The sequence below is a fragment of the Podarcis liolepis genome (assembly GCF_965112155.1).
Source record: "Podarcis liolepis genome assembly, chromosome: 17".
NCBI lineage: Eukaryota > Metazoa > Chordata > Lepidosauria > Squamata > Lacertidae > Podarcis > Podarcis liolepis.
In genome coordinates, this window is record NC_139571.1 from 18266334 (window position 1) to 18292522 (window position 26189).

General features: G+C 43.6%; 1 protein-coding gene across 8 annotated transcripts in view; it reads left to right on the plus strand.

Annotated features, from left to right (window-relative positions):
- BNC2 (basonuclin zinc finger protein 2) overlaps positions 1-10782 on the plus strand; it is a 419967-nt gene extending 409185 nt beyond the window's left edge. For 5 of the 8 annotated variants that reach the window (XM_083482228.1, XM_083482225.1, XM_083482226.1 and 2 more), the window contains one exon: positions 7061-10782. In XM_083482228.1, coding sequence (XP_083338354.1) covers positions 7061-7721 — 661 coding nt within the window. In that variant the 3' untranslated portion in view covers positions 7722-10782. Of the gene's footprint in view, positions 1-4376; positions 4408-7060 lie in introns of those variants that run through there. The other 3 variants (XM_083482229.1, XR_014520626.1, XM_083482224.1) reach the window with 3 other exon arrangements.
- The last annotated feature ends 15407 nt before the right edge of the window (positions 10783-26189 follow it).

Here is a 26189-nt window from a genome sequence, read left to right on the forward strand (position 1 = left end):
AACCATAGCATAGTCTAGTTAGATCAGGCATAGGCAAACTCGGCCTTCGAGATGTTTTGGGACTACAACTCCCATCATCCCTGACCACTGGTCCTGTTAGCTAGGGAGGATGGGAGTTGTAGTCCCAAAACATCTCGAAGGCCGAGTTTGCCTATGCCTGAGTTAGATGGACTCATTTCTCCTGCATTGGAACCTGTCACAGTTAATTAAGTGGGGCTGCAGCAGGGAACATTTTTTCATATACTGTATATATTGGCTATCATTGGGGGGAGGATCTCACACACACTTCCAAAGCGGGGAGGGGGAGGGGGATAAGCTCAAAAATTTTATTCATTTCACACAATAAATATGATGTAACCAGTTGTCAAAATCAGTAAGAATTGTAGGTCATATGGCTGAAGAACGGCCAAAGTGAAATCTTTATAAAAGGAAGAATGTTTGACCATCTTTCTTTGATGTTCTCTGATATTTAAGGAAAAGCTTTAAAATATATTTAATGTACCAGTGGGGGAGAAATTTGTTCAGTTCACATTTCAATGTGAGCCTGCTAAATTCACACTTCTCATAACATTGCACAAACCAAGCTGGAAGTGCTACAGAATAATAATAATTGGGGGGAATAATATAGTATTGTCTTCGTTGTGTACACAGTAAGAAGTAAGCCGTTTCATCTATATACTATTTATCTTTTTTTAAATCATGTATTACATTGCAATGAGTGTGGTTTTATTTGTTTGTTTGTTTGTTTAAAAATGCAGCGATTCTTGGAAATGTGTTTCTCTGAATTTTGCAATGTATTTTTAAACAGAAAATGCATTTGAAATGTACACATTATGAAAAAGTGCACACACAAAAATGCATATACATCCGTGAACATAACACCTAAAGATCAGCACATTAGGGGTGGGGGAATTGCTTGCAAAAATATGCACATTGTACAGAATTGCAAAGTTAAAATGTGCGTATTAGGAGAAAATTGCATGAAAGTGTATATGAAACCAAACTGACCCAAGCTGACAAATTAATCCATCTCCCATTTTATGGACATTTAGAAGCAGAACTTCCCTACAGGTGTTTCCGCATGCCTGAAGAGGAAAGAGCTAAGTAAGATTTTCACCAGATTTTTTTTTACCTAAAGTGAAATTTAAAGATAATTGGGGTGGGCAGAGAAGCCAAAAGAGGTTTTGTAAGACTGATGACATTTCTTAGGGCAATTCTGACACTTTTAAGCTGTCTGATTTTTGCCTAAAGAAAGTAATTTTAGATGTCTGCCCTCTGGTGCAACATTTGATGAACTTCTGTAAGAGTAGTAGCATTTCTCAGGAAGATTTTACATATCTCTAGATGTAAGGTAGAAATGGTCAGTCTTAGGGCTGAAGCTAGATTTAAAGCACTTAGCCTTTTAAGTATTCAACATGCACCCTGTCCCTGTTGAATGTACTTATCATGCATTTATCATGCACTTATCACTGAACATTTGAGTATAATACTAGCATATCTGCGCTGCACCCACCCAGCCCAGTAGCTCCAGGCCTATAACACGACAACTCTCTGAACATTTCTTTACATTTGAATAAAGCATCCCCAGTCCTAATGTATCTTTGAACTCCATGATTTCACTATTAATCTGAAAATGTTTTTAAAAAATAAAAATCCAAATGAATAATAGTATGCCCCCCACTAACACACACAAACACAAGGTATCCGATTATATTTTCGCATGATCTTGGAGAGGATTCTCCAACATGAGTGATATAGATTAAGAAATGAATGTAACAGAATCAATTCTTTTGAACTGTGGTTGCATAATGGAAATCGACTGCTATGAATGAACCCATGTTCAGAAGTTATGAACAGCAGGGCTAATGCACTGCAATGAGTTCATCTTTATTATTGCATTACACCTGAATCAATTGATAAAGCAAGGGTTTTTTTTAAAAAAAGCTAGGAATGGCACTTAATTGAATAAAAGTCAATGTAATTATATTAGGAGAAGCCAATGGTACTGCTGACAAACGGATAAGGGACTTTGTCGACGAAAGTGCCAGAACTTGTCCACACATTTCTGCACATCATTTGCCTGACAGACATTAACGGCCAGTACATAAGTTTAATTAGATTACTGATAGCTACTGCTATAAATGATAAGTGAATGGATATGGCATCATTTCCTATTGATAGCTGAAACCAGCTGCAACTTTTAACAGATCACCAATCAGGAAAGCAACTTTCGCTTGGAGAAGAGGGTGAAACAATATTAATATTTCTTTGCATTGTATTGCATTCAGTAAACCCTGATGTTATTTGCATGACAAATCTGGCTGTTCTAGCAGGAAACCAAGGAATAAAACAAGAGAGAATTGACAGGCTTTGCACTTCCTAGCTACATTTACACAAAACTCAGCTTGTAGTGTATTTTAGTGGGGCATGGGGGAAATTGGGAAAAGGCAAGCCTAAGTTCGACTCAGTGCCATGCTGTTAGGCTGCTCTACATAAAGGCAAGGCCAGTGCAGTGCAGTGAACAGCATGGTGGGTTTGGATGTCAGGAACCCCCCTAGTTCAATTATCTGCATAGCTACGTAGTTCAGTAGTTGGCAGGGCCGGATTTCAGTTTGATGAAGCCCTCAGCTACTGAAGGAATGGGGCCCTTTATATGTCCAGCTGTCCTTTGTCCACAACAAATTGTCGCTCTGTTGAATATATGCTATATGGTAATTTATGGACCTAATAGGTATCTAAAGCCATTTGCACATAACAAAATACGTACTGTCTTTTTTGCTCTATAAGACTCACTTTTTCCCTCCTAAAAAGTAAGGGGAAATGTGTGTGTGTGTGTGTTATGGAGCGAATGCAGGCTGCGCAGCTATCCCAGAAGCCAGAACAGCAAGACGGATTGCTGTTTTCACTGCGCAGCGATCCCTCTTCCTGTTCTGGCTTCTGAGATTCAGAATTTTTTTTTTCTTGTTTTTCTCCTCCAAAAACCAGTCTTGTGGTCTGGTGTGTCTTATAGAGCGAAAAATACGGTATTTTATAAAAGAAATTGTTGAACTGAAATACAATTAAGAAGAAGTATATTAATAGTGAAGTCATTATTAAGCTCTAACTCAAAATGTTTTTTTTATTCATAACAAACTTAATAATGCAAACACATTGTCATTGACAATTTTTTTCTTTAATTTTTTTTGGGGGGGCTAAGCTATAGCTTGTTTAGCTTATATGTAATTCCAGCACTGGTAGTTGGCCTTACTTAGGCATGTCAGACTCCCTCCCTCTAAATGACCACCGTGGGCTGCTGCCATTAGGATTGCTGGGTTGCATCCCAGAAAGTGTGCGTGTAGCTCTACGTGAATCAGAAGACTGGGCAGCCATCTCTCACCCATTCCTAACCCAGTCCCATTGTTTACCAACCCTACGGCTCCATGGCACACCTGGATCCCTGCTTCTTAGAACAGGCAGGTGTGTGTCGAGACTGGGAGATAATTGGAGGGAGAAACTACATGCATGTTCTCTGCAGTGTGTTCTGGCAACCCTAGTCGTGAGACTAAAATGTGGCCACCGGGAGCTTCTCAGAGAGAGGGCGGGATGCACACATTTAAAAGAGGGAGTTGCTCAAGTGCAATAGCTGACTATGTGCTCCTGTTTGTTTTTGCCATGAGAGTTGGCAGTGGCATGGCAAGCTCCTGCCCTCAGATAGCTTGTTCATGGAACAACCACTTAACTGCCGCAGCCAAAGCTGCCACATGTTTCTGCTTGCTTGTAAGATGCAGTCAGGGAAGCAAGCAGACATCCTAGATATGGTTTCTTGGTGTCAGTAACTGGACCATGAATCTCAATAGCACTGTTACACATGTGCAATAACTAGCAAAAACAACTGCAGCTTGTTAACATGCAGGCGTTCACAGCTAAGTGCTTCCTGTATTTTGCTTAGAAAGTTTCCCTTTGAATCATTTGCCATCTGACACTAGAATGGGCAAGAATTAATTCTGTCTAGGAGCCTGTACGGCCTTTATTTCTGTTTATTTATCATTCATGGATGTGAATACAGCATGCATCTGTTCAGAACAAATCTGTGGATGATGTGAATTTGCCTGTGTCTGATTTGATTTATGGTTTTAGATTGTGCAGTTGGTCCGGTAACCATCAGGACAACAGTGTAAGTGAGATGATGGGTGACAGAAAATGATCTCATGGCCGAAGCATTTTTAGCCTGTATTTTATTGTTTTAAGATTCTCTTTTCTTTTTTTCTTTTTTTTTAAGCCAGATGTGACTGGATTGGAATGTGAATTTGTTCTCTTTCTCTCTTTCTCTTTCTCTCTTGTCTCCTTCTTTCTATCTCTCTCACTGTCTTCCTCTTTCTTTTGTGATCTCGATTTAGCAAAAGATTAGAAAGCTGATCTTATCACAAGGTAAGCTCAGCCTTCGTAAGCGCAGTGTGGGGTACATGTGTAACACACTTGTGTGCTTAGAAAGAAACGGTAGTACAATAGTTTCTGTGAAAGGATCGCTGTCTCGTTGGGAATGAACGGACAGTATATGCCTTGCATCTCTCCTTCCCCACCCCTGAAAAAAATATCAGACATATTTCTCGCTAGTTCTTCTCCATAGAGAGAGCTCCTATGGGACCCAAATTTACTTCCCCTCAATTATCAATCATCCTTAAACCAGCAACAGCCACCTGCTTTCTGTCAAAGGGAAAAGTAGGTTGTTATCCTACTTTGCTATATTTAATAGGGTAAATGAGTTATGACAATATATGATGAATCATGTAAATAGATATGGAAAATTAAGTTTACATTATTCTACACCCTCCCAGCCCACTATAATGCACACTTGGGTTATTCTGCTACTTTTGGGAGCCCAGCTGGTTGAGAGAAAGGCTCTCGGTGAATCCACTGTTTGAACCAATGATGTTCAAACGATATAAAGAAATCTTGCATTGTCATCTTGGGTTTCCTACACTCAAGTCACACAAATTTGGAAGGCGCATCCATGTGCAGAAACAGTTGGCTTTGTTAGATTGGGAACTGCACACCCAGATTGCACCCAGATGTGCATCTTGCCTCACAATGCACATTTGAGCAGCCGGCATCCAGCGCAGCCCCCATTTGAACTGCAAGGAGAGAATGAGGGCAGGCATTTCCACCCACATGGCAAAGCACATTGCCCACCACTTCCGTAGACAGGAACACACTGTAAAGGTAAAGGGTAAAGGGACCCCTGACCATTAGGTCCAGTCGTGGCCGACTCTGGGGTTGCAGCGCTCATCTCACTTTACTGGCTGAGGGAGCCGGCGTACAGCTTCCGGCTCATCGGGCCAGCATGACTAAGCCGCTTCTGGCGAACCAGAGCAGCGCACGGAAATGCCGTTTACCTTCCCGCCGGAGCGGTACCTATTTATCTACTTGCATTTTGACGTGCTTTCAAACTGCTAGGTTGGCAGGAGCTGGGACCGAGCAATGGGAGCTCACCCCGTAGCAGGGATTCGAACTGCCGACCTTCTGATCGGCAAGTCCTAGGCTCTGTGGTTTAACCCACAGCGCCACTCGCGTCCCCCGGAACACACTGTAGTGTGCAACTATAACTGGATTTGAAACTCTTCTTATTTTTTTTATTTTAGGACATCTTTCCCCCACCCCACTCTGATTTTTCAGCTGTGCATTTGCTTTGTGTAAATGCACAACTGAAATGTTGAGTGCGCCCGCCTCTACTGTCAGTTGGAGCAAGAGTTTGTGGGTTCACATTGTGACAAGGCCAAGCTCAAGGAACCCCACCTCAGCCTTTACTGGCTGCATATAATAAAATATGATTGTTCCTCTTGGCTGTGCATGTTGAGTGACCCCCACAGCCTGCAAACTCATGCTTTTCAAGGTATTCAGTAACCTTGTAGCCCTCCCAATTGCTTTTTGCCAAATGACACCTGGAAACAGGAAGATATGTAAACCTGGCAATTAATTGAGCCCATAATGAGAGATGTATTGTGGCCCATGCTGTCTGTTACAGGACTCCAAACTTGCTTTGCAGACAGTGACAGATAATCTATGGAATTTAAAACATTAAGTTTCAGTAATGAATTTGCATATTCCACTTTTCATTTATTATTTTCTGCCCAAACCCTGAGGATTTTCTGGGGTGGGAGGGAGAGGAGAAATCAATGGATTTAAATAAACATAATAAGGGCATTGAAACGATCATGGCCCAATTTGTGTGGACATGGCTCAGTTTTAAGTCGCACATATAAAAAGGCCCAATTTGTGTGGACATGGCTCAGTTTTAAGTCGCACAGAATCACACGTTCTTCCACTACTATTTTAAAACAACAACTCCTCTTATAAGTCATTCCACTCAACATGGATTTAGTTTTTCAGTTACTCTTGCAGCCCCAAATTTCACTGCATGCGCAACTTTTAAGCCAAAATGCCTGACTGGAATCTGTGGTAGCCCTAAGCAAGGATTATATTAAACACTTGTTGAATCAGGCTCAAAAGACCTCATCCATTCAAAGATTTCACTGTTTTATTCCATTTAAGATTGGTCTTGACCAGAAACATTTAAGGTTCCCCCTCATTATTGGGAAAAAAGATAAAACTAGCCTAACTGCTTACAGAGTCTCTCCAGTTTATACTGGTCTTTTTGATTACAATCCCAATCTATAACCAGCAGCTCCAATGTTGTGTATATATAGAAAGAGATTCTACTGATTTCTCTCCCTCTTGCCTAGTTCTTTTTGAAAGAGGCTCCTTTTGTAAGAGCTGCAGTAATCTGTTGGTCAAAAACCAAAACAGGTTACGTTGCTGAGTAGCTGAAGTTCCTTGTAATCCTAAGTGGGGTGGGGCAGAGACCAGGCAAGTGTGGATTTGTAGCATTTTTGCCCTGCCTTTGTGTCCATTATAGTAATGCCTGGATTTCCGAGAGAAGAGGCAGTAGAAGTAGGATTGCATGAAAATCCCCATCTTGCTAACTTATGTTTTGACCTGCAAGTTTTGCGTTACAAATGTAATCAGCGATACGGTGTGTTGTTTTTTCCTCTCTCCCCGCCCCCTCTTCCTATTTCTTTCCTAGACACAGTGCTAACATAAACCTGCACCGTAAACTGTTGACCAAAGAACTAGATGACATGGGCCTGGACACTTCTCAGCCCTCGCTTAGCAAGGACCTCCGTGACGAGTTTTTGATGAAGATCTACGGCGCCCCGCATCAGATGGGCTTTGACATACGGGAAGACACCTCCTCCCCGGCAGGTACTGAGGACTCCCACCTGAACGGGTACGGAAGGGGCATGTCAGAAGAATACATGGTGCTAGACCTCAGCACCACCTCCAGCATCCAGTCTAGCAGTAGCATCCATTCCTCCAGAGAATCCGACGCGGGGAGCGACGAGGGGATTCTCCTTGATGATGTGGACGGCGCAAGTGACAGTGGGGAGTCGTCACACAAGGCAGACGCCCCGGCCTTAGGGGTCGGCGTGGGCGCCGAAGTCCCGGGCTCCCTCATGTTCAACAGCGTTTCCATGAGCAATGGGGGGATCGTGTGTAACATTTGCCACAAAATGTACAGCAACAAGGGGACTCTCAGGGTGCATTACAAGACTGTGCACCTGCGGGAGATGCACAAGTGCAAAATCCCTGGGTGCAACATGATGTTTTCTTCGGTCCGCAGCCGGAACCGGCACAGTCAGAACCCAAACCTGCATAAAAACATTCCCTTCGCTTCACTAGACTAGTTCAAAGATGGACGTGGCAAACGCCAGTAGCTCTCGCAGAGGGTTTCCGCTACTTTGAACTGCCATTTACAGACTATTATATAAATATATATATATATAAATATAAATATATATCTTTTTTTTTCTTTTTTAACAAAACAGAAAAAAACAAACACCAGGTGCTTTTTTTTCCTTTTCCTTTTTCTATTTTTTCTTTCTTTTCTTGTTTGTCTGTTTTTATTTTGTGTGGGTTGGGGTAGTAAGTTTAACCTGGGAGGAAATTTCCACTGCTTCAAAGAGAACAAGCGAACGCACACACACACACGAACACGAACAAACTTGCATTTTGAAGCCCCACTTTTGTTATAAAACCCGTGGTCATCTCCAAAGAGACTGTTTCTTTTACCTTTGACTGTCGCCTGCAATCTTGAGGAAGGGGAGAAATGCAGGGGAGGGGGGGGCACAAGGAAACACAGCACTGCAGAGAGAGGGGGGGGAGAACAAGTACAATTGTCTTTTGTGAATGTTAAACCTTTGAGAGGACCATCAACTACACATGGCTGTTACACTTGTATATATTGAGCCTTGAAGGGCCTATCATGTAAAACAATTGTATTGATGGTGGTTAACTTTTTGTTTTATTTTTATTTGGGGGGGGTTGTTTTTTGTTCGGTTCGGTTTTACATTTACATCCAGCTGTTAGATATGCGGGGAAGGGGGGAGAATAGTTTGCTGGCTAGCTCTGTTCATTTATATTAGCTTCAGTGCACATTTAGAAAAAAAGAAAAAAAGAAGAAAACACAAGGTCTTGTTTTTTAACTACCTGCTAGAGATGCGTAATGGGGAGGTGCTGGCATGCTTTAGAGCACCTGATCTGATACAGTTTTTTTTAAGGGATTTTTTTTTTGTCTTGTTACTATTACATAAATCCAGTCATGCACTTTTTTCTTACACAATGTGGGGATGTGTAATAATATCCATACCCTTTTTTCCCTTAAAAAGTATTGCCATACTTTCAGTGTCTTATTGATTAAGAAAAAAAAAGAAAGGAAAGAATTAACACTTTGTTAGAAGTGGTCCGGTCAGTATGGGGCGAGAATGCCGAACAAATAAAATAAAAAATAAAAGTGTTAAATGTTAACACGAAACTGCCAACTTTGCACAAGTTTTCAGTAACCAAAATATAATCAGCTGCTGTGGCCTGCGGGGAAAAATATCCTAGGAATTTGGGAGCAAGGAGAGAATACACATGAATGTCCTTCTCAGGTTCTAAATATTATCCACAAGTGAGTCTGTAGGTTTATAGACAAAAAAAGCAGAGCTTCACAGTGTGAGACATTTCTTCAACTGAGAAAGGATGGGCTTCCAGTTGAAATTGTCCAGTTCAATTGTGTGGGATCTACTTTTGATCTGCAGTAGCTTAGAAGGAGGTCACAGTGACTTAAGGGCCAAATCCGAATTCCTGAAATGAATTTGTATGTTCTCTACTGAAGACTTGGGCTTTAGTTGCATGAAAATGAAAAACAATTCTAACCTCTGCAAAGTTGTCTGGTGTGCACTGGAAAGTGCCGAGGTATGATCAAGGCATGGTTTTTGGTTTTTTTTAATAGAAGCAATCGAAAGCCATTAATGGCACAAGCACTTAAAGCTTGGAAACGGTGTGCCATTCATTAGATTGGGTAACTTCCCCTTTGGAGAAATCGGAAGCTGGTGGCTGCGTATAGGGAGGGACCCAAACCGAAAATTCATGTTTTCATCTTTTGTACTTTCCCAACATGATTTGTCAGAGAACAATTACAGTAGAGTTGGGAAAGAGTGTGTTAGAGGAGAGGCCAATGATTGAGGAAGACAGGGAGAAGCTGCTCACCAAATCTTTTTTTCTTCTTCTTTTTGTTTCTGGTGTTTACATGTGTTGTCTGAGCATGGCAAACCGCACTGGCAGCCTGCGTTACCACAGCATACTGACTGAATGATGATATTTACTTAAGCTCAGCCTACAGCCAAGACCATTATGGTGTGTGTCATATAACAGATCTTTTTTCTCTCTTTTTTTAAAAGAATACACAAGGAATATTTCCGCACACAGTGCATTGCTAACTCAAAGAGAGTGCTTTTCTTTCCTAGAACATTTCTCTTGTAACTGCGAAACCAGAAATACTTGGGATGCTTTCAGCTTCCAAGTTGACTCTGTTGTGCAATTTCAACCACTGTTCATTGCAAATTGGCATTAGCAATCCAGTCTTAATTTTACTAGCGGAAACTATTCCAGTTAAATAGATTCCCCCGTCTTCCTTGGCCCTCATCCACCTCTAGTTAGTTGTGGCTGAGTCTCATTTGAACCAACAGGAAGACGTTAGTCTCAACTGAACTAAACCCTATCCTTTCATTGGGACTTAGGCTTGTCTAACTTTCCCTTGTTTGAAAGCAGTATACGCTACAGTACTTTTTTTCTCCTAAAACAAAAATATAAATACTAGTTGCAGTATCTCCATGTGTGTGTAAAAAAGAAAAAGAAAAAGAAAAAGATGTCTTTATTAATTGAAATGCCTTATCTTAGGCCATATTTCTTTGTTTTCAAATAGTGGACACAACTTCTGACATTATTTACAGATTTCCTACAGACTCTTTTAAAAGTGTTACCGACCAGTATGTCAAAAAAATATGTTTACATCAAAAACCTCCACAATTTTTGCTGACTTGATTTTTTTTTTCATTTGTGCTTTGTCTTTTTTCCAAAGTCTTAATTACTTTCGTTTATAAAAATTAAATGGAGAGATGCTTTGTTTTGTTTTATGCTACGTATGTACGGTATGCTTGTGAAAGGGAACATAGAAAAGTAAAGGTTTGTTCTTCCCAAACAAATTAACTTTTGTAGTGTTATCTGTACTGCACTGTCTCTTCAAACCCTGCCCTCTGCCCAGCTATTAGGAACCAAGCAAGAAGAAATGTTGAAAAAGGCAAAACAAACCTTTAAAAAATGGCTAAATGATATCTAAGGAACATTTTTTAAAAAAATTAAAAAACCCAACACTGTTTTTGAAGTATGTATGGTATAAATAAATATCGTTTTTAATGAAAAACATATTTGAGGTATATAAATAATTCTTTCCTGAATAAATCACTGTTCTGCATTCTCATTTTACTTTTGTTTCTGCTAAAGGTCAAATGGCTTTGGTAAAACTAGATTGGAAACTTAAACATCATCAAGTAGGCCTTATTCAGCAAATGAGTTGCACAGGCAACATCTGTTTGTTACACAAAACGAAACAGGATGGTAGATAATTGTAGTGAATCAGAGAAAAACAGACACACGGTTTAGGCATTAACATTCTTTCATACCTACCAACATTTGAAAGTATGGGAGAAGCTTGTGGTGAGATAGGCTGCACACACTAAACATAAATATGGTTTAAAATTACTTAACTGCCTAGCTTCTGCCTAAGGCAGTGATTCCCAAACTGTATGCTGTCGGAAGAACGAATATGCGTCTTGAAAAATGAAGCCATCATTTTGGAAGCAAGTGCCACCCTAGGCCCCCCCAGACTAAAGAAACCATACAGCGTTTGCACTGTCTTGGTATAGAAGAACGACCATCATCATCTCAAGGGCTTTGCATGCAAAAGGCTCCAGATTCAGTTCTTATCATCTCCAGGTAGTGGGTGGGAGAAACACCTGGAGAGTTACTTCCAGACAGTGTAGGCAATAATGAACTAGAGGGACTAATGACTTGACTTGGTCTAAAACAACTTCCAAGTAAGGGAGACAGAGTGGGATTCCTTGGTGTAACTCAGCAAGTAAAGGTAAAGGGACCCCTGACCATTAGGTCCAGTCGTGGCCGACTCTGGGGTTGCGGCGCTCATCTCGCTTTACTGGCTGAGGGAGCTTCCGGGTCATGTGGCCAGCATGACTAAGCCACTTCTGGCAAACCAGAGCAGCGCATGGAAACACTGTTTACCTTCCCGCCAGAGCAGTACCTACCGTATTTTTCGCCCCATAAGACGCACCTAGATTTTAGGGGGGGAAATAAAGGGAAAAAAATTTATTTCCCCCCCAGGTGCGCTGCGCTAATCCAGAAGCTTGGAGCAAGCTGAGGTCAGCGCGCCCCAAGCTTCTGCGTGCCGGCAAGCAGTCCGCTGCCGCCCCAAGCCTCCCGCACCCAGCAGGAGGTCCCGCTGGGTGCGCAAGGCTTGGGGCGGCAGCGGACTGCTTGCGCGCACCTAGAAGCTTGGGGCGTGCTGAGCTCAGCACGCCCCAAGCTTCTGCATGCCGGCAAGCAGTCCGCTGCCGCCCCAAGCCTCCCGCACCCGGCAGGAGGTCCCGCCGGGTGCGCGAGGCTTGGGGCGGCAGCGGACTGCTTGCGCGCACCTAGAAGCTTGGGGCCAGCTGAGCTCAGCCCGCCCCAAGCTTCTAGGTGCGCGCAAGCAGTCCGCTGCCGCCCCAAGCCTCCCGCACCCGGCAGGAGGTCCCGCTGGGTGCGCAAGGCTTGGGGCGGCAGCGGACTGCTTGCGCGCACCTAGAAGCTTGGGGCGTGCTGAGCTCAGCCCGCCCCAAGCTTCTAGGTGCGCGCAAGCAGTCCGCTGCCGCCCCAAGCCTCGCGCACCCAGCGGGACCTCCTGCCGGGTGCGGGAGGGTTGGGGCGGCAGCGGACTGCTTGCGCGCACCGAGAAGCTTGGGGCCAGCTGAGCTCAGCCCGCCCCAAGCTTCTAGGTGCGCGCAAGCAGTCCGCTGCCGCCCCAAGCCTCGCGCACCCAGCGGGACCTCCTGCCGGGTGCGGGAGGCTTGGGGCGGCAGCGGACTGCTTGCGCGCACCGAGAAGCTTGGGGCCAGCTGAGCTCAGCCCGCCCCAAGCTTCTAGGTGCGCGCAAGCAGTCCGCTGCCGCCCCAAGCCTCGCGCACCCGGCAGGAGGTCCCACCGGGTGCGCGAGGCTTGGGGCGGCAGCGGACTGCTTGCGCGCACCGAGAAGCTTGGGGCGGGCTGAGCTCAGCTGGCCCCAAGCTTCTAGGTGCGCACAAGCAGTCCGCTGCCGCCCCAAGCCTCGCGCACCCGGTGGGACCTCCTGCCGGGTGCGCGAGGCTTGCAGACACTCGCCCGAAGCAGGGGGAGCCCTCCAGAGGGCTCCCCCTGCTTCGGGTGACAGGCTGCCGCCCCAAGCCTCGCGCACCCGGTGGGACCTCCTGCCCGGCGCGCGAGGCTTGCAGGCATTCGCCCCATAAGACGCACCCCGATTTCCCCTTCATTTTTGGAGGGGAAAAAGTGCGTCTTATGGGGCGAAAAATACGGTATTTATCTACTTGCACTTTGACGTGCTTTCGAACTGCTAGGTGGGCAGGAGCAGGGACCGAGTAATGGGAATTCACCCCGTCACGGGGATTCGAACCGCCGACCTTCTGATCGGCAAGTTCCTAGGCTCTGTGGTTTAACCCACAGCACCACCCGCGTCCCAATTCAGCAAGTAGTCACTGGGTAATCCCAAATAAGTCACCTGTGATGGACAGCTAAGCTAGACCAATGTCTTGTGATGCAGGGCCTTGGAATTTCACCAGAGGGCTGGTCTGATGGGCTACCAAAACAGCTAGTCAGAGGGGGGTGGAGCCCGCACTTTGGGAGGGAGAATAAAAGGAGCCGTTTCTGAGAGAGGGTTCAGATAGGGAGATGGTTAGAGAGAGAGCAGGAGGGACTGGAGTTGGCTCTGGTCTGTGTGTAACACCCACCCTGAGGAAAGTATCTACAGCTAGAGAAAGGAGTTTCTGAGCTTAGACTCGAAGACTGCCTAGCGTTTTGGGAGAGAATATTCAGAGAGGAGTTAACAGGAAGGCTTGAGTTTGAGCAGAAGTAAACACTGTGAGGAGATTGTCTCCTTGGGTTTCATTTCAGTCAGGAGAGGAGAGAAAGAGAAGACTTCCAGACCAGTTAGGGGTGTGGGAATCCCCTGGACCTGCTACACTGCTAGAAGTGCCTCAGGAATGTGGTTGATAAAAGGCTGGAAAACTGACAGAAAGTACCACCTTGCTTAAGAACCAAAGTATTAAGCTGCAACACCTATGCAACTAAGTTAATGAAGTGAAGTGAAATACCGTAAGTGGAAAGAAGCTGAGCATTTACCATCTAGTTTAGAAACCTGCAACACCTAATGGAAGAGTAGTGATTGAATTAAGCAACCAGCATTTAAACGAAGCTGTGCATTTATGACCCTGTTAGAAGCCTGAAACATCCACTAGATTTAGTGTAATTATTAATGAGTTAACTGTTTCCTGAAAGAACATTATCTCCTGACACATCCTTTGTTTTATCAACTTCGTTCTGCAAAATAAATCTTTTTGTATTGGTTCAACTTCTGCCTGAGTCTCCAAGGATCTAACTTTACCTCCACACAAAGCCCGTACGATAACCCTGGGTACAGAGTGTGTACCTAGGTGGGATCTACCGCAATCGGTGACAGAGCGGTGCGATCCGCTACATTTTGGTGACAGAGTGGTGGGATCTCCTAGTAAATCACCACTGTCTGTTGCCATTATTTTTAAGCCCTGACTGACCAGGCAAAGAGGAAGGTGGGATACTGGGAAAGTGCCTGACCATTGTTCTCAATGCTGATGACATTTAGGTGGTGTTTTTTTTAAAAAAAGAGTGAATTGTACCCACCACTTTCATTCAAAGAAGCTGTCTCCCAGGTACCAAAGGGTTTGGAAAACACTGCCCAAAGGGCACATCTATGCAGTCAGAAAAGGGTACAACTCTCATAGGAGCTGCAGTTTCTGAATTTCAGAATATGAATGCCATTTCCCTTAAGATTGGTGCACTCCAGTGCTGAAGGGAGAAGCAGCAGCCCCAAGCTGCTGGGGCAATGCTGCTGGGACAGGGGGGCAAATGAGTTTATGCTTGTAACTTTTTTTATTGACATTAGTGGTGAAGGAGCCGAACAGCACAGGAGCAGTCGGCCTGTTAGGAAGTTTTTGAAATGCTAATAATAAAATGCGTCCTTTGAAAGAGTCACACAATGACACTGGGCTATGTGGAGTTGTCATCCATCTCTTAATTTTGCAGGTATGGGGGGTAAATCACCGTTTCACTGGCATTTAGATCTTCAGCTTCAAAAACTGAAGACGGATTCATTTTGAAGGGTCTCTGGCTCCCACATCTCTTATGAAGCCTTTTTCCCCACACCCCAACTACTAGTAACATTTGATAAGTTGTTTGTTTCTTTAAAGACCTAAATAATGAAACCCTTTGTAGTCCTTTTTTAAAAAACACACCTCTAACTTATTAGGAGAAAGAGGAAGTTACAAATGGTTCCTCTGACCCAAAATTGGTAAAGAAAGGAATGTTTTCTAATCATTGGCTTTCAACATCAAAATACAGATGTTTTTCGCCCTCAGCACTTTTTTTGTATTCAGGATGAATTTCTGCCTAGCCTCGTTTAATATTCCCCAATGCATTTGCAACAGACATTTTGAGAAAGTTTCCCAGAGCCTTGTTAAATTTAGGGTGGTACTTCAGAGCTAACAATCCTGCGTGTGGCAAAGAAAGCCAGTGATGGGAGAGGATTGTAAGGGAGAACTGTTGGTCAGATGGGGGCACAGTGGTGTTAGTCGGTCTCCTGTGCACTGACTCTCCTCTCAAAATCCCCCAAGCCAGGCCATTTTTAAATAATCCCTCCCTTCACAGATGGGTGTTATAAATACATGCTAAATCACAAGAAGTGGGGCAGCTTCAGGAGACATTTGCAGGGGATAATCAGAATAGAAGAGCAAAGCGCACTTGCCTCTTCTCTATTCCCTGTTCTCTGAAAGCTTGCATTTGCTGCTATAACCTGTAGTTCCACCACGTCAATCAGGTGCGGCAAAACGTATGGCCCTGCAGATGTTGGATTCCAACTCCCCTCAGATCCAGTCCGAATGGCCCATGGTTCAGGATGATGGGTTTTGTAGTCCAGCAGCATCAGAATGGTCACAGGCAGGCAAGTAAGTAAATAAATAAAATTTGTACCCCACCCATCTGACTGGGTTGCCATCCCTACTTATCCTTGCTGTGATTTCTATAGCTTTGGAGAATTTTCTCTGACAACTGAAATAATAGATTTGTAGAGTTGGAAGGGACCCCTCCAATGAGATGGTTTGTACACTCAGGACAACTCTGTTTATTCTGAAATAAATAAGATCACTATTCAAAGGATGGTACCCCCAGGAAATGTACATAGGACTGCAGCCTAAATCCTATATATGGTGTAGCCCAACAGAGAAAGCAAGGTATTACATGGCCCAAGCACATTAGGCTCCATTCACTGGTGATGGCTCATATGAGTATTGCGGCAACCTTTCCAGCATGAATTGCTATGTGATCACTTAGCAATTAGGATCTTAGGTTATCTATTTAGGTATCTGTATGTATTCTGCACTTCACATGAAATACATCAAGGCAGTATATGCCATATAAGAATAAAATCGGCAAAAAGCAACCTTAGAAACATCATTAACATTAAGAAAACTTCCTCCCAGTATGGCTGTGGAGTCAACTGGGCTTTTATGTATCTTGGATTTTAGAGTATACAGACGAACTGTCTAATAGGGATAACAGAGATATTTAGCAGCCTTCCATGCCATTTTGTTGTATCTGAATGCACCTGAAAACATCTCTTTCTAGCTGTTTATGTTGTGGTTTCTGAATTGTTTAACTATGTGTTGCCTTTATTTCTTTTTAAAACTATACTTTGTAAATATAAAAGGACTCTGATCCTCAGTAGGAAATAATACTGCTTGCTGATACTTCCCTGACAGATTAAGCAAACATTTCTTTCCACTGAATTCTTTTTTTAATGTGTGCTTCAACAGGTATAAATGCCATTTCCTATTTATGCTTAATGGGAAATTTAAAGGGGTGATTTTATTAAACTTTGGTCTGAAAAAAATAATGAATTGTGTATGAGCATGTGTGTGATGAGCCAGTGTTACTCCTGGCTCAGTGTGTGTGGCCTTCAACATTACACTGGAAATAACTTTGCCAGCAAAATTATTATTATTTTTAATGCACATTGCTATTTAATGCATTAGATCCAGACCTCACCTTCTGCAAAGACAGACCCATGGCCTGGAAAGGATATTTCCACCCATGGAAGGCTTTTGATCCAATGGTGGGATCGCACTGGAAGAGGGTAAGGAGATGTTTGCCCTTTGACATTTGTCCATCGTTGCAGCCGTAAGTGCCATATCCCACATTGTTCTGGGAGCAGGAGGAGGAAGAATAAACAAAATTTGTCCTTCCTTGCCAGTAGAAGCAAAGTCTGGATCCAATTCTGTGTCACCCAGTTCTTAAACATTATTACACAAGACCATTTTTTAACAACGTGAAGACAACTTGAGCTAATTTTTCAGCGGATATTTGGCATGTTTAACCTGTCTTGTGTCAAGTAATCTTTGGTCCTTGTTGTTTTAAAATCAGAATGCTGTGAGTCACAAACTCCTTTTCTAATGCTTTGCAAGGAAAAAAGTACTGTATTTTTCCATGTATAAGACTAGGTCCCCCCCCCAAAAAAAAACACAATGTCCAAAATTTGGGGGCATCTTATACACAACAGCCATGTCCCCCCATTTTCTTAAACCAGAGTCCCCAGAAACACGGGGGCATCTTATAGACAGAAAAATATGGTATTTGCGATCTGGACATCTGACTGGACCATTTATTGGTTCAGCATTCTGGAATCACTGGAAAATGCAACTGGCTGTGAGAAGCTCACCTTTGTCCTTATGTAACAAGGGATCTAAGAAGGCAGAGACCACTTTGGCACTGCTGTGCTGTGCAAAGACTAGATTCAAACATTTGGATGAAGGACTTAAATGTAGGTGTGCGTTTGAACTGCAGTGCATCTCCAGACCTGAGATACTGAATGCCCCCCCCACAACTTTGCATACCTCCAAATCCTATCTACATATTTTTTAACTGGTTTCAGCTGTACATGTAAATATATCTGAGCTGGTGGCCAGATATTTTAGAAAGGATGTGTTGGCCGTTACACAACTGTGTGTGGCCGGCAGATATGCAAACATTAGGATAGGGGTACGTGTGCCTTTAAATCACAGTTATCTATTTTGTTTCCACGGGATGAATGTAAAAATGCAGCCGTCTCACCAACCTTTGCCCCCTGAAGCAAAGGGTCAAAATGCAAAATACGAGCATCAATTAACCTGCAGCAGAAACCACGGTGACATTCTAGTAACAGACATGCATGCAATCTAAGTGTTCAGTCATTAAATCATCATTTAATTTAGAAAATGTGGAAGACGTGAGTTTTCAGGCCCTCTTTAGTACCTGCCAATATCTACATGAGAGATGAAATGCATTTTTTTTAAGGAACCAACACAATAGCACACATTCCACTAAAGGCATATATCAGCCTTGCTCTCTGTTCCTTTTCAAGCTGAAATGATTTCCAAATTTCTCCTGGGTTGATGTTAAACATTCTTAGGATATTATTTTGGTATCCACATATGCACCAAATGCATATACTTGTATTTGGTATCCGGTGATACATGTAAACATTTGATATTTAATGTTTGAATGAAATATTTAATATTCAGTATTATTCAATATTCAATAATGTTATTGAAATTTTGGACACCTGACAGATTTTAATAGCTATTTAGCATTCTATAGCTAACTACTTATAACATTTAATATTTTGGCACCTTCTAAACAAACAACTTACCAAGCCTGAAACACTTGAACGTTTGTATAAAAAAATCAAATTTCACGTCTGCAATTTTGCATTTTCATATTTTATGGCAAACATTATTATGACTTTGCCAAGAAGTTAGCAATAGTGCAATGGATTTCTCCCTCTTCTCTCGCCATGTGAACCCCATGCCACCCCCAGATCTGCTCTGGAGGATTGGGGAACCCCCAGAAAAAAATTGGGTGCAGGGGAAGGAGAAGGGAAAATTTCACACACTGAGAAATTCTTGCACTGACAAGACTCTTAGCCTTGGTGCTCTGTTGAACATAATCTACAGTTTTCAGCTTTGTTTTTCAAAAGAACGAACAAGATTTTGCTACTGCCATAAGGTTTTAATTCATTCTTTTCTCCTTTCTCTCTTCCTGTAGAACTTTAGCGTATATGAAGCCTGATTAGAAGAGAATCGGCAGTCTCAAGCTGCTCCCTAGTGCAAGGTTGGTGCCTAGGGCTCTTTTGCCCAACACAATTTACTCCACAGACTCCTGTGCAACAGAACGATGTGCATGTAGGGCCATCATCTGGAAAGGCACATCTTTTGACGAAAGCTAGGAGATGAGCCATAGCTCAGGAGTACAGCATTTGTGTTGCTAGGTAGACGGTTCCAGGTGAAATCTCTGCCACCTGCAGTGAAAAGAATCCCAGGTAGCAGTCAAGGATGGCGAAAGGGGATCCCTGAGACCTTGGGGAAGAATTACTAGATGAACTAATGACTTAGTATGAGGCAGTTTCTTATGCTCCCCAGAAAGGTGTGTTGATGGTAAAGCACAGAAATACAATGCACAAAAGATGATTCAAAGCTGCACAAAATATGCATTAATTCAAGTTAGCAAATCCCTGGCGTTCTGTGGCTATGCAGCAGCCTCTCTTTGCATCATTGCTGATTCCCCAGGGGCCCATTCCCTTTTGGGGCATGCTTATATCACAAATACAGCAAACTGCAGCTTTTGCATGGTGATGTTTAAAATCTGAAATGAAAGACCCTTCTCTCTTGACTTCTTTGGAAGGTAAGGTTTTGAATTGTCACATACTACTTTGCGGGGAGGGGGGAGGGGAGGTGCTTGGCTAAAAGAAACTAAAAGAATATCCAAAAATATTTTCAGTTACTTAACAACTTCCTGAAGTATCCCCCCCCCCAAAAAAAAGTTTATAGTATTCCTCCTGGCTGATTGTTATTCTAACTGAAAGCCACCCATCACTGTCATTTTCTACACCCCATCTTTCTTTTGTTAAGTACGTGGTATAAAATAATTATATTCTGAAGGGGAGAAGGGATACTATTGACCATTAGAAGATACAGAAGAGGGCCTTGTCATCTTCCATGGGGAGATGGTGAGTGGAAGATGCTTCACAGCAGCCGGTGGGGATCAACTTTTTCCATGTCACCACTCTACACCCCCCCCCACACCGGAAACATAGGAAAATGCTTCCATTGAATGCAATGATCTTTCTCCCTCAAACAGACTTTGATAGAACTGATCATCTGTTGGACGGAGGAAGGAAGTGTTTCAAATGAATCACCCATCTCCCCACACGTGTGCCCCAAAATGAACAAAACAAGCCATCTGTTCGGAAGTGCATGCGTGTGTGATTATGGGAGCACCGCGCAAGCACGGCCACACGCTGCTCTTCCTTCCTAGCTGCCCCTTTTGTGAATCCAAGGTCCAGAAGGGCAAGTCATGCATAGATCAGGATGCTAAACCAATACGGTGCCCTTGAGCTTGACTCAGTCCTCCGTTTGGGCTATATTTTGCCGCAAAATTCCCTGGTGTTTCACAAACAAGTTAGCAGCCAACAATTTCTCAAAACTCTCTTCATGTGTTTTGGTATTAATTATCCCTGAGGAAAGAGAGGGGTTTCAAAAGGCAGTTTTGAGAATCCAGCTGTCCCTTGTCAGTTACGAAGCAGCAGCGTTGCTTTTTAACTTCCGACGTACTAGTTGTCATAAAACACTTATTTATTTCCTCTCTTCTAATGTGTTGTAATAAATTCATGTGACCTTTCCTGCAGAGAACAAATACTTCTGTTACATATATATATAAGAGATCAAGCCAAGGCTCGATTTGTAACAAATAGCAGGCCATTACCAAAGAGGAAAAAGCCGAGGCAAGCGACAAGAAGCTCCCGTTCAATTTCGCCTCATATCTTTCTAATAACTTGCTTGTCACTTTATTACCTTCCGCTAATGCGAGCGCCGCTGACAAAACTGTCACGCTTAACAGCAGGCTACACCCTCTGTTCGCCGCCCCCATCTCTCCTGGCTACTTATTGCCCTGGCCCTGAAGGGACACAAACTAATAGTCTCTTCTCAAGTTCAGCACTTGGCCATCAACTATTAAAGGATACGTAATTGCCTGTTTATCCCTTGCGAAGGGGAAATTGAGTACAAGAACCAGGGCTTCCCTTGGCGGCCCCCTCCGAGTACGCAAGTGCGCACTCTCAATGCCTGCGGTAGCGAGGGCAGAGAGGCCCCGCCAGGAGCGCTTCAATTTGTCTCTGGGAAGCCCAAGGCTGCCACAGGCTGCTCCGTTCCGCTATCATTAAATAAGTTGGAGTTCTTGTTATTAAATATACCAAGAAGAAAGCACACCAAGAACTCAGGCCAATATAAGTTTCAGTACTGGGAATCTGACTATGGACTAACATGAACTTATCTCTATTCATAAACACATCTCTAATTCTGTAACAAATTATTGTGTTATACATATGCTTATGGGTTTGAGTTTGTAATCTCTGAGTTTGTAATCCTTGTCAAAATACATACTTTTGAATGGATTAGTTTTTGTTACAACTGACTATTGATTTGCGAGTAGGGAGCACTCCCGTTCTGCTATCAGGCAGACAGTAACAAGGTGCCTTCTTCAACAAAAGGTCAGCTGAGAAATGCTGTCGGTGATGGCACTTTCGCCTGCTTATGGAGAAACTAATTGCCTTACGGCTGCATTAAGCGACACGGTGCTTGCTGGAAGTTGAACAGAGGGAGGAAAACAGAAAGGCCTGTGGAAAGAAAGGCCTGTGGAAAACAGAAAGGCCAGCTAAAGAAGACTGGCAAGTGAAATTAATGGAATATGCCAAAATGGCAAAATTGACTTTGAAATTAAGAGGAAGAGATGACAATGAATTTAAAGAAGATTGGAAGGACTTTATTGCATCCATACAGAAGCAATGTACACAGGTTAATACATTAGCAGGATTTTAAAAATACTTGTAAAGACATTATGACTGGACAATAAGTAATTTTAATGATTTTATAATTTAAAATGGACATGTGGTGCGATGATAAACAATGGAACTAGGGAAGGGAATGGGGGGAAGTAAACTCTATTTTTTTCTATGTTTGAATATGTATTGTTGTTTTTATTTTATTTTTTGTTTTTGGAAAATTCATAAAAGTAATATTTTAAAAAAAGAAAATAGAAAGGCCTAGTTCTTGTTGCAGCTCACTTTTGCTGGCTAGGACAGCCACTGGCAAGCTGGGGGGCGGGGGCTAATTCCAGGCAGCGGCGATGCCATCAGGGCAAGACTGTCCAGACCCCCAGTCCGCAGAATGAACAGGAAGGCACCCAAATGTAGCATTTTAAAATACATCATGTAATACACATGGCAATCAAGGGGGGACGGTGTCACCCCCAGTTATAGGGACCTCATGTTGCAGGCTAGTGCCTGGGATATCAATGAAAGCAACATAAAACACAGCTTGCCAAGGGGGGTTGAAAACCGTTCGTCTCATCACTCCTGATCATAGTAACAGTGGTAACAACAACAACAACAACACTTTTATTATTTATACCCTGCCCATGTGGTTGGGTTTCCCCCAGCCACTCTTGTTGGCTCCCAGCACACAAAAAATGACTATGTGCAGAGGTGTGTCAAAAGGTGAATCTGTTTTTGCCCAAAGTTGTTGAACTTTTTCTGCAAAATCTCGTTATTTTTAACTCGCCAAAATCTAGACTTACAACATTGGTTGCCATACACCCAGATTTTCCTGGACATTTCAGGAATTTCAGCCCGGACACTGTCTCCAACTGCCATATTCCAGCTTTATCTGGGAAATTCTGGATATATGGCAACCCTAGGTCTGATACACCCAATGTTAATGTGGATTGGGAAAGAAGATAGTCAGCAGAGGCTCCTTTGAGTGCAATGGAAGTTTCAGCTTCAAGGCATTTATCAACGGCCAATTCCCCATCTCTGAAAACACAATAACTGGCTAGGTCCATCTCTATTGACAATTTGTGTTTTCAGAGATGGGGAATTGGCCATTGCTAAATGCCTTGACAAGGGATGCAGGTGGCGCTGTGGTCTAAACCACTGAGCCTCTGGGCTTGCCAACCAGAAGGTCGGCGGTTCAAATCCACATGATGGGGTGAGTGCCCATTGCTCGGTCCCAGCTCCAGCCAACCTAGAAGTTTGAAAGCACACCAGCGCAAGTAGATAAATAGGTACTGCGCCAGCGGGAAGGTAAACGGCGTTTCCGTGCGCTGCTCTGGTTTCATCAGAAATGGCTTAGTCATGCTGGCCACATGACCCGGAAAAACTGTCTGCAGTCAAACGTCGGCTCCCTCGGCCTGAAAGCGAGATGAGCACCGGAACCCCAGAGTCATCTGCGACTGGACTTAACTGTCAGGGGTCCTTTACCTTTACCTTTTTAAATACCTTGAAGCTGAAACTTCCGTTGCACCCAAAAGGGCCCCTGTTGGCCACCTTCTTTCCCTTCCATCTTAACATTCTCACCAAATGGAGACTCACCTGTTTCAGCATCAAACACTCTGCACACCCCCCCCCTCCAATTTGCTCTGTTTACCATCTATCCTGATGAAGAATTCTGCAGATCTCCAAGGCTTGCACACTACTTTGTGATATTCTGGTTGGCCTAATAAAGGTTTTGCCCTAACATGAATGATTTAGGTTGCAGTGTGGTGGCTTTTATCAAAATGAGGAGTTGCTGTTTTGAAGTTTCAGGTGTCCGTCATCCACATTGGCTTGGTGTCAATGGCTCTAAATGTTCTTTCACGATTATCACCTCTCTGGCTCCTGCTCCTGCTCCCATGAATGCTGCCATTTACACAAAAAGACAAATCCAGCTAGTCCAATCAGTCCCAGGTTACAATATAATGATGCAAATGCACATCTATATCAGCTGCACATATGGAAACCTTCTGCATATTGATCTCCTATATGGATTGCACCATTATTCCTAGGTTTTGTTCTTTTAAAACTTGGGGACCAGATGAAAAGCTAAGCAATGCTGGGTAAGATAACCTCGAATTAAACACATACCTGTCATCCTATGATTTTTAATACTATAAATTCCTATGGTTCTATTAAATGTGTTAATACAGTTCTGCAAGGAAACCAGGCATACTTATGGTTTTTTCACCTGCTGCAGTACATTTACAATTGGCAGGAATTCTCCCAGCTGTGTGGAGCTGTTCTTTCTGCAAGAGTTTTTAATAGCAGGAGGCGAGAGTTAAGCAAGCACCCATAAAGGCGGCTTGTGGTAAAGGCCCCTGCTTAATCGCCTGGTCACTGGGCTACTTGCACCCTCGCTGTCTGCTCATTCACTCCATGCGGGTCAACAATGGCAGGCAATTAAGTGCTATTAATTTAATAAAGCTGCTCCTATAATGATGTTGATCTATCAACAATGTGTGACTTGTGTTAGAAAAGGGGGAGGGAGGGAATATTCAACAGCCTGAATAATACAGGACGGGGGAGATTCTATTGATTGTTTACGAGGTGCCATTATTTCTAGTCACCTGACCAACGCTGGCCCAATCATTATCCATATCTATCAGAGACAGCATAATGAACAAAGGTATTGATTAACTGGGGCAGCTGGAGAGATTTCCCAACAGTGCTAGCTCACATTGATAGGTCTCCAATGGGAATATTCGCGCGAGTGTAGCGCTGTAACATAACTTATTGTGTTCTAGGTCCTTCAATTGATTTTTGTTTCCGGGGGGGGGGGGGTGGAATAAGACAGTGGCTCTCCCTTGACCTTTAGCTATAACCTCTCTTGAAAGTAGAACAAGAAATGACAGGGCGAATAAACATTAGCCCTTGTGTCAGAGCGCAGCTTCGGCAGTGGTGCCTCAACCTGACCTGTTCCACAAGAGCATTCAGCCAAAGAGCAGAGAGCTTGGCAGCTGGCACAATTAGCCCCATACCCCTGGAAGTAGAAGCTAAAGAGCACCATATTTTCGCTCTCTCTGTGTCACTTTGGTTTAAGACAAGCCAGGCAGAATGTAACATGTCTCCCTGTTTACAGCCGCAGCCGAGGGGAAGTGTTTATCTCATACAAGAGTTCAACGTACAGTTTAGTAGCTTTAATAACATTGTCACTGCCACAGCTCCTCTAGGCAACACACACCTTGTGTGCGCACACATATTCTAAAGGTTAACTTGAGTCCTTTCTCACTTGCACCAAATACAGCATGATTTATTTGTTTTATGCATTTATATACTGCCTTTCATCCCTGCGGGTTTCAGGATTTTTCACAGCAAAACAAAATGCTAATAACATCAGTACAAATCACACAAGATACAAAGAGAAGGGAGCAAGGTCATTTCGTAGTGCTGAAAGGACAGCAAAGTAGGCACCAAGCAAGCCTCTCTGAGGAGGTCATTCTGCAGACAAGGTGCCACTAGCAAAAAGGCTATATCCCCATTCACCACCCAGAGGAACACCCGCCTTGATTAGCTGAATGTATGGGCAGGCTGATGTGGGAACAGACTTTCCTTAAGATACTTCGTTCCCAAAATGTGTGGCGCTTTAAAGGCAAACAAAAAGCTAGCCAGGGATCACTACCCTATGCTGGGGTACTTCAGATGCTGGATTCCCATCATCCCCAGCCAGCATGGACAATGGTCAGGAACAATGGTAAAAAGGTAAAGGTAAAGGAACCCTGGATAGGTAAAGGGAACTATGGGCTTGCGGCGCTCCTCTTGCTTTCAGGCAGAGGGAAGCAGTGTTTGTCCACAGACAGCTTTCTGGGTCATGTGGCCAGCATGACTAAACCGCTTCTGGCGCAACGGGACACCGTGATGGAAACCAGAGTGCACGGAAATGCTGTTTACCTTCCTGCCACAGCGATACCTATTTGCGCTGGTGTGCTTTCGAACTGCTTGTTTGGCAGGAGCTGGGACAGAGCAACGGGAGCGCACCCTGTCACAGGGATTCGAACCGCCGACCTTCTGATCGGCAAGCCCAAGAGGTTTAGTAGTTTAGACCACCGTGCCACCCCCATCCCTTTCAGAAACAATGGTAGCTGCAGTACAACAACAGCTGGAGAACTGCAGGTTAGCTACCCCAGTAGGGTTAGGAGCCTAGCAAAGTGTTATGAAATGAATTCTGGACAGTCTTGAAAAGGCAAGTCTCACATATAACACATTACAGTCAACCCTCAATGTTAGCAGAGCATGAGTGGTCATGGCCAAGCTATTTTTCTGCCTAGGAGAGATTGCACCTGGAGCACCAACTTCGTCTAAAGACAGTGCATCTGTAAGAGACTTCCTCCCAATGAAAATAGCAGGTGTGGGGAAGAGGATATAGCGCAGAAGCAGAGCATCTGCTCTGCATGCAAAAGGTTTGATTTCTGGCATCTCCAGGGAGGGCTGGGAGTGTTGTCTGTCTGAAACGCTGGAGCACCACTGCCAGTCAGTGTAGGCCAGGTGTGGGAAACCTTTGGTAAGATGTCACTGAACTACAACCCCATCTGTCCCAGCAAGCATGCCCAATGACCCAGGATTGAGAGCTGTAGGTCAG